Here is a 9587-nt window from a genome sequence, read left to right on the forward strand (position 1 = left end):
ACTTAGACGTTGATCTCCTATCCAAAATACATTCAAGTTTTCTAATATCGTACGCGACCCCTTCTAATGTATCCACAAATCTCCTTATGTTTGGCTAAGTTGTGACACAATTCACTAGCATTTTTGGTCATCTAGTATGATGTATGAGAAATTTCTTGAAGTGGCTTAAGGGGATGAGATTTTAGAAATGTCTACAATCGAAGATCTCATACAGTAGGAGGTGTTTAAAAAAATTTAAAACCAACTAAATCGATCATAACCGAATTAGTGTCGTACCTTGTACCGTGTCAGCTCAAGATAACCGAATTAGTGTCGTACCTTGTACCGTGTCAGCTCAAGTGGACGAGCATTCGAAAGTATCAATGGATTATAAGCACTAAGCAGTCCACAAAAACATAGACAATGCTCAAAGAGAACAATAAATAACTGAATCGCTTCTATATTATTACAGTGGCTTACAGTTTTGCTACATCAACTTTTCTCAAGAATGCTTTCCTTGGATACAACATAATTTCGACTTATACGGGAATACTCTTCCCGAATACTACATAGTTACAGCCTCTAATTATTTCACATTTGCAAGGATAATGGCTGACATAGACCAGGGTTCTGCAATAAAACAACTTAAGAAATGCCTCTTTCCCACCTAGAACGGACAGAGGCTTGTTTATCATTCAAAAAGTTAAGACAACCAACACATTTGCAGTTGTTGGGCACAAACCTAGTGAGGTTTTGCAAACTTTGTCAGTATTAAGTAGTTATATATCTAGGAACTATGATGAATTTATTCTCCAAAATACGTGGAGAGTATCTAACTCTTAACATTTCCTCCCATCTGAATCAACTGTAGTGGAGACTTCAGTAGTTTCTTTAATGTATCCACAATGCTCGCAAAGGATGGGCGTTGTGCTGGGTCACTGCGAGGGAATGTGAGATTATGAGAAAGTGTGTACAAACTAGATGGGAAATTAAGGGAAAACAAGTCATACGTCCTTTAACATGATTGACAATTTGATCAATGGGCAGATTAAGTCAAACTTGGGATGGTCAAACAGATTAAATTAATAAATATGTCATATCCAACCCCACCCATGTTTTTTGAGTCGAACTGGGTCAACTAATGGGTCATAACTCAACCCCCAGCAGACCCAATTTTCTCTTCTTTTTTTTTTTGAAAAAAAAAAACTATGAAAGCTAATGTATATTTCTTAAGTTAATAGCCCAAGTTCTTCCATATTTACACAATCAATCCAATTTTTATGTTGGAATTGGGTTGCACTTTGACCAGTTTGGTCCAATCAACAAAAAATCATAATGTACAAGTTTAACTTGGGCAGGTTACTAAAATATGGCTTGTTTAAGTTGCCACCCTAATTGACAACAAATCTGAATACTAGAGAGGAAAAGATAGGAAACTGATGATTTATCCTAGATCTCCTTAGGCCTTTAGAATAACATGTCTACTTACTCGTTCCAGCAGGCTTCCATAAGAGATGCCAACATTGGAGAAGTGCTCTGTGGGATCGTGAGCCTCCTGTTCTGGAAAGCAACAGCACCAACAACCTGAAAGTTTGCAAACAATACGTCAACGACTCCCGGAGGATGAAAAGTCCAAGGATGAGTGCTGGAGAAAAAGGGGGGGGGGGGGTGAGGCATGGGAAGAATTAGACCTGCGCAGGGCCCAGTCCATTCCAAGGCTGTTCCATGGTCACTAGTTCCCATAATATCACGCCAAAGCTATAGACATCAGACTTCTCATTTGAGGGCTCCCCACGCAGAAATTCCGGGGCCATCCATTCAGGCTGAAATAAAGAGCAAGAGAGTTACGAGCTGATAGGACTTAGAAGAAAATGATCAACCTGCAGGATGCTGATCAAAAAGCTGACTTTGTACGGGCATGGGAAGTAGTAACAATCCATGATGGATATGTTCATCCAGTCCAAGATGCCGCAATCAGACTAATTGTATTCGAAGTGCTTCGTGAGATATAGAAAGCAATGAAACCAATTTTTCCTTTTATTCAGAAAAAGAAGCTCTGAAGTATCAATGAAGGCAATGTTAAAGGCAATATCAGTGGTGACACAGCCTATTCAACAAACCTAGAGACGAGAGGCTCTCTGAAACTCCATGCTCTTCGTATATTTTAAGTTTGCCAGCATTAAATAAAAGAGAGAAATACAGAGGGAGAGAAAGCACTATGTCCACTATTCTTTTTAGGGCAAACAGAGAAGTCACCCATGAAAAACTTTGCACGCCAATTTTTATTTTGGGCATTTGGGACCTTATATAACACTCTTGTCGATTTTCCCACTATGTGATAGGCAAAGGGCAGCCCGGTGCACTAAGCTCCTGCTATGTGCGGGGTACGGAGACGGACCACAAGGGTCTATTGTAAATCCTTAAATTGCAATTAGAATGTTTAATGCATTTCTATGACAGGACCAAGGTTTAAGTGTTCCCTCGGCAGACACTAGGCCTGTTAGGTGAGGGTCACAGGCCTCCTGTTTTGGGTCGTGACAAACTTGGTATTCATAGTTTCCATCATTTGAACTTGGCTAAATACGTCGATAATAGAAAGAAATAGTTGTACTCTAGAATGCGCCATGGCACAAGAATGCAGCTGCCTGTATCAGAGGCTCCACAGTACGCAACTTGCTTGTTTTTGCAATTCCTAAGTGCTAAGATCTTAGCTTGCAAGATTGGTAAATGGAGCCAAGAGGCTCATAATTACCAGTACTTACATATGAGACTTGGGGGGGGGGGGGGGTTGCGTGTTGGAAGGCAACTTACAGTTCCAGCAACTGATTTTGATGATATGAACGTGTTTGCTTTAAATCTCGACAGACCGAAATCACAAACCTGGAAGAAACATTTCAGATTATGAGAACTGCAAAATTCATTTGAAAACTCAAAGGTAAGTCAGCAACACTTTACCTTTACATTCCAATTTCTATCAACCAACAGGTTAGGAGATTTCAGATCCCAATGCACAACGGGTGGGTTCAGACAATGCAAATAATTGATACCCTTGGCCTGAATTTGAAATGAATAAGAAACTTTCTAGATAAAAACATGGAAGGCATGCAACTATAAAATGTGAGATTGGCACAAACCACATCCAAAGCCATACGGATACGTCTCCTCTGGTCCAACAATTCCCCAGCAGCTGGCCTGTGTATCAGACGGTAGAGACTTCCCCTATCATCATAATCAAAACACAGAAAATTTAGTCCAGTCAAATACTTGAAGTTAGAAAGTAAGAATATTATGCAGTGACTAAAACACAAGTTACCTAGGCAAATATTCAGTCACTATCGATAGATGCGGCCGCTTGGTAACAGCTCCCATGAACAACACCACATTTGGATGACGAACACGTTTCATAATTGCAACCTTCAGAAAACATGAATCATGAGTTACCATCCAACAATAAACACCAGTATAAGAATGTGAATAGAAGGATCAAATGACAGGAAAAATCTATCAACTAAATTTATGAAATTCACATAGATATATGAATGCAATACACAGACAAAATTGACGTTAGAGAGCAGATTGCCAAGATTAAACTACAACAACTACCCCTCAGTTCCAAGATAATTGGGGTGGACTACTACCAATATTAAACTAAACAAAAAAAAGTAGTAGAGTAATCCTTTCTGTCGTTCTGCTTTTTGTCTTACCCTTGCTATACTGGGGAAACAAGAAAAAGCAGAAAGAGAGCAGCTGCAGCTGCAGAAAGTAGGCTTATCTTTATAAAAGGGCAGCCAGGTGCACAAAGCATCCCTCATTCACGCAAGGTCCAGGGGAGGGCCGCACCACAAAGGGTGTGATGTAGATAGCCTACCCTAACGCAAGCATTAGTGGTTGCTTCTATGGCTCGAAACCTAAATAATTTTATGGTGGCTAGAATACAACAGTTCAACCAACTATTCTATGCACTCACCTCCCTTAGGAACTCCTTTAACTGATCGTCATGAAAATCCTGGACAGTTAGCAGCTTGACTGCAACATCCTGAAGTAGTTAGTAGCACATTAAAACAGGTGCATCATTATATCAAAAATTAAACATAATTTCCACAAAGTATCTTTTAAAAGAAATTGTATGAAACTTCAACTTCATGCATTTGCATATCCTTTTTCTCCAACTAATACATGCTGCTAACCACAACTTAAGTGGAGATGTCCAATTTTAGGAACCACAATGTAATAGCAAATTCAATTACCTCATGCAGTACGTTTTTTGTCAATATCAAAATACCAATAGCATTATCAAGAAATGATCTGAAAATTACAGTGTCATTGTCATGAAGTTATATTAAAGTCTTACTTCAATGTGATTTACACCTTTGCGTTGCCTAGATCATTTATACATCTTTGACATGCAATACAGGCAACACAGCATGATTACAATTTATTTAGATTTACAGGCAATACAGCATGAATAATTTAGCAGCAAACCCAAAAGTAAATAATACTGACCGATCCATGCCATTCAGCACGGTGTACTGTCCCAAATGAACCTGCATGGAAGAAGAGGTACATCAAGATACATTGATGTCGAACAGGGTTCCATAAATTAGGAATAATTTAAAATCATTAGACATATTCACAAAGACACACCAGCACCAACACGCTCTTTCATCTGTAATTCATCCCATGAAATCTCAAGCCAATCCATTGCAAGAGAAGGCTCAAGGTTCAAGTATCTGGGATTTGTTGCAGCCGGGTTCTCACGCTTCCCTGTTCTACCTCCTGCCTCCATTGCATCTATATTAGCTAATAGAGTTGCTTTTGGCGGTCTGCCAGGGCATATTGGAGACTTTTTGGATAGCACAACCTCCTTCTTGTAAGTCTGCCTGATAATGATTTTATCTTCTCTTGGTCTAGAATACTCATCTCCCGCTGTTTCAGCAGCAACAAGAACTTCAGATGGTTCAACCTCCAAAGCTTGATAAGAGCGGCACAGTGCATCATTTGGCAACTTTGGCTTATCACTGACAGCAAATTCGCTCATATGATCACCTTCAATGTGGGGGTCTGCAAGTATAGAAATTACAATTTCTCTTTCTCCAATGGTGACACTAAAAAATTTGAACTTCAAAATCATCTAGCTTCTGATTCTAACAATTTATGCAAATGCATAGAACAAGCCCTTTCAATAGTCAGGAAGAGAATTTTCAAGTAAGCTTTTTCCCTGTGCTGCAATGCAGGATACTATTGTAGTACAGACATAACATAAAAAGGCACCTGTATTGGAACACCAATTATCTATTCTTTCTGATATAAGTACCAATATATTATGGGCAAAAGAAGTTACAATCGTAATATCCAAAGAATTTCAAATACAATGACTTGCTTTGGTCGTATGTCATATCTCAAGCTGTAAATTCCCCTTACATCATCTTCTTTCAAGTAATAATGTTAAATCAGTGTATCCAAAAGCAAAGGCCACCGTTCAATTTATAGGGATTTTATTCAGTTTCCCCAAAACGTCTACAGCTCTACCATTAGGTTAACATGTTAAACTAGTGAGATCCCTTTTTTTCTAACAATAGGAGCATCAATTAAAGCTACAAGGGTATGTAAATAATAGCACACCTGAATGCAAAGCATTTTCTGCAGGACCGAATGTGTCATTTGACAGCAGTAACTGATTACTTATGTCACTATCCACGTAAGGCTGCTGATATTCCTTCAGATGAGCTACTTGAAGTGGTGAAGGAACAGGAGCCAATACACCTCCATTGATAGAGGAATCTGGACCATGCACATTTCCTGGATCCCCAACAAGATCAACCACAAATTCTCTGATACAATATAGACTTTAGTCAAAAAAGAATGAAGTGAAAATAAACATAATGCTCACCAGTGTTTATAACAAGGTCAGGCTTTACAGAAATTTAATGGAAAATCAAAGCACTAAAAGGTTCTAAATTTATATACACTGCTTTAATCTTAACATACGGGTGAAAGCACAATTAAAGCTGGTGAAAGAAATGGCAAGCAGTGCAATTATCTAGTTGGTGGTAGGGGAGATAACTAAGGGGAAAATTCTTGGTGGTGGTAGGAGAAATAACTAGTTTGATTTTTTTCGCCCCTTTTTCAGGATAAATGGAGAAGTGGATAAGATGTTTTACCTTGACAATCTTCTATCATCCTCAATTTTCACCAGACAAGAAGATCGATGATCTGCAACACAATACTTGCAACCTCGAGCTATCCTACAAGGCAAACCTACGTAATCGGCCAATTTCTGCATACGACAATAGTCATCAGCTAAATTTCGGTTTTCTGAAAGCTTCATTTCAGTAATCAAGTAATTACAAGAACGATTAATAAAAGCCGGTTTAGAATTCTATTTCACCATGTCCACGTAACAATTATGTAGAGAGCATGCAGATATTTCAAAAGGAATTTGATGCCCTAAAGTTCAGGTAGGGTGGTCTTTACTGAATAAGCATAATCACCATTATTGTTTCTCCTCGAGCTACTTCCATTGGTGATCTTTTATGTAACGCTCTTTAGTTATCCATGGCAAGTGCCAATCGTTTATTGTTATGTCGCTCAAAAGATATGAAAACATCCTAGGTATAGCTACTACGTAATCAAAATGTTCCTTCATCAAACATCACAATGAATTCAGTTATCAAAGTACATTATGTCTCAAGTCCCACTGCAGCACTCCAAAGGTGCAACGCACACAGGTTTTTTGGGGCAAAAACAAACAAATTGCTCAAAAGATATATCAAAAATCAAGGTACTACCAAAGGTTATATTTTCTTTCTTTTTAACCATCAAAGATGATCATAGATCAATTTGAACAACGAAAAGCTACTAACATAGAAATGACTGTTAGTCACCAGGAGGGGAGAAAAGGGGGGAAAGCAATTCAGAGATAATGGATAAAATTGAAATTTTGAGCATATGGAAAAGGGGTATTTTACTGACCTTGAATAAAATAGCTCTGTGCCTGCAAAGTCCTGAGGACAAATTGCCGATTGGTAGCACAATGCACTTCTGCAGATCCTTTAATCTCTTGCTAACAACTTTCCACCGCTGATGAAGATCACCTTGCTCCACCGGAAAAGAGCCCCTTAAATATCAAGGAACTCAAATTCGTGTAGAAGAAAATCAAGTCTGGAGAGCATACGTTGAAGAAAATTGATACCTACCCCATATACACAGCCACAAGCTTGCCAAGTTTCTCTGCCAACACTAACGTATTCTCTGCAGCAAAGTAAATTTCTTGAGCTTTATCTTCTAATTCCCTGAGCCTTGAATCCCCACGCCTATCAATAAGAACAACCTCCATTGATGTATCACTGGGTTCAATTTCTTTTAGTGCCATTAGAGATGGAATTCGTCTACCATCCTCTGTCTCATTACACATAACCCACAGATACGGATTCATCCCTAATATGTTATAAAACCCATCCGATATTTTGTCAGCATGAGACAAGGAACCACTCACCTGAAATTTTCACAAACTTTACGCATTAGATAGAAATCCACAGGCAACATGCCAAATAACAAATGCTTACCTGCAGAGGTTGATCAAGAATTTGAACTTTATGAGTTCGAGATTCTAAGACATAGGTCTCAAGTGCAAATTTAATATTCGTACATATTTAGTGAATTTCTTTTAACGCATCCGCCCCTGCTTACAGCTAAAGTATAACAAATAATAGAATTGTTTCCCTCCATAAGATTAACTACCAGTCATGCAATTTTTTCCCCAAAATAGAGTGTTTGTGTGTGTGTGTGTGAGAGAGAGAGGAGCGGAGAAATATACCCATAAACGATATGACACAGTTTGAGCATCAGAAGAACCACCAAGGCGCTTAGTACTTCTGCATTCTTGCAGAAGCATAGGCTCTCCGGAAGCAAGCATTGCTTGCTCTACAAGCTTTTTAGCAAGCGTGAGCTGCAAGTAATAGCTCTCCTTCGACTTCTGCATCAACGAATCCTCACTGTCAACTCTCTCCACCTCTTCCTCCGCCGCCACCACTTCCTCCACTTCCCTCGTCGTCGACTGATCCGTCTGCGTATCTTTAACCCCAGTACTCGGCCAGTTCCCATCCAACGTCGTCCCCGAAAACAAACTCCCTGCATAACTAGTACTTCCCCAACTCGATAGCCTTTGCAACGAAGTTTGTCTCTCAAAATTACCCTTCCCCACACAACTGAAATTGCTTCCACTACTCGATAACCTCTGCAATGAAACTTTCCGATCAAATGTCGACCCTTGTCGTTGCTTCTGCTCCGCCTCCGCCACGTGGCAATCAACCAGTTCATGTACTGGTACAGCCTCAGGCGGAGCAGGAAGCAAAAGTTCATGTTCATCTTCGCCATCAACATCATCCAATTTGATCTTCACGTGATTCTGTATTGATTTACCTTTCTTATTTTTCTCCGCCAGCCAGTTCACAAAAGCGGACAATTGCTTCCCGTGAATCTTATCACGGTGCCCATAGGAAAATGAAGCATTATTATTAGTCTCTTTCCCATGATCACTTGTCAGCTGTTTCGATGTGACATTATCTGAAGATTTTCCTGATTTAATTTGATCTTCAACGACAGTACTGATTTTCTTCTCGTGATCATCATTAACAAACTTTGCAGATGCATCGAACCCGCGGTCAGGAAATTGCCTTGGAAAGAAGTAAGTCGTTCTATGCGGCATTTTTTCACAATCCTCACGTGAACAAAAATCTCTCAAAAAGTTTCAACCCGCACGCTTTCTCCCTCTTGTAAACTTTTTTTGCTGGTTTTTCAACTACTTTTCACCTTGAATGAAAGCGACACCTCCAAAATCCGATCGACCGTACAACAACTTCAAACTTTGATCAGAAAACTGATTTTCCGATCATGAAGAATAACAAGGAGAAGACATTTTACTTAATGTGACGACTTCAACAGGTATATACCTTTTGCTTCAACTGTTGTACGTGCCTGAAAATGAACCAAAACCGAGAAACCCAGTTATTCTGCTAGCTTGTTCTTATATATCACAAATAAGAACTTTCATTATACGCATATAACCATGTGCACATATATATATATAAATATAATTTTCTAAATATGGAAGTATTATACCAGCAACCTTCAGCAGAAGTAATCAAAGACGAATAGAGTCCTATTTTTTTCTTGAAGTTGGAGAAAATAACTGATAAATCTGCAAAAGATTGAAAGAGAAGAAGCTAGCTGACAAACCGCTTTAGCAAATGGATTTTAGTCTTCTGCAGAGAGAGAAGAAAACGAATCAGTTGTTAAGGTGAGAGTATTTTAAGCGTAGAGTAAAAGGACAAAATCGGGTGGGAAATTGAAAATTATAAAAATCAGGAAGCTAACGTGCGCTGGAAGGGTATATGCGCACATATTTTATAAAATGACCACGTCAGGGTTAAGAGTGACATGCAGTGGACACGTATAAAAAGTGACAGCGAGTGCGTACAGATTACCATGGCGCAAGTTAGAGAGCAGCAAAATCGCGGGTCGTAAGAGAAATTAAAAATGGTGCTAAGGTTTAAGAATTGTTTGTATCTTTAGTCCTACACTCCTACTTGGGAGTCATGGCTCATGGC

The 9587-nt window shown here is 39.1% G+C and overlaps 1 protein-coding gene across 3 annotated transcripts; it reads right to left on the reverse strand.

Annotated features, from left to right (window-relative positions):
- Nucleotides 1-423: 423 nt before the first annotated feature.
- On the reverse strand, nt 424-9358 carry LOC107778657 (serine/threonine-protein kinase CTR1). 3 transcript variants are annotated; one of them, XM_075232685.1, is made up of 16 exons: nt 9107-9358; nt 7796-8955; nt 7176-7474; nt 6952-7096; nt 6141-6256; nt 5602-5810; nt 4624-5040; nt 4483-4523; nt 3947-4015; nt 3293-3393; nt 3114-3198; nt 2935-3033; nt 2791-2859; nt 1671-1802; nt 1469-1563; nt 424-917 (listed from the first exon to the last, which is right to left on the reverse strand). In XM_075232685.1, exons 2-16 carry the CDS (start codon nt 8684-8686, stop codon nt 812-814), a joined length of 2874 nt encoding a protein of 957 aa, XP_075088786.1. In that variant the 5' UTR covers nt 8687-8955; nt 9107-9358; the 3' UTR covers nt 424-811. The 3 variants fall into 3 exon arrangements, with proteins under 3 accessions (XP_075088786.1, XP_075088785.1, XP_016454434.2); XM_075232684.1 differs by having other exon boundaries at nt 9100-9356; XM_016598948.2 differs by having other exon boundaries at nt 9217-9331.
- Nucleotides 9359-9587: the final 229 nt, after the last annotated feature.

This window comes from Nicotiana tabacum, chromosome 16 (assembly GCF_000715075.1).
Source record: "Nicotiana tabacum cultivar K326 chromosome 16, ASM71507v2, whole genome shotgun sequence".
Taxonomy (NCBI): domain Eukaryota; kingdom Viridiplantae; phylum Streptophyta; class Magnoliopsida; order Solanales; family Solanaceae; genus Nicotiana; species Nicotiana tabacum.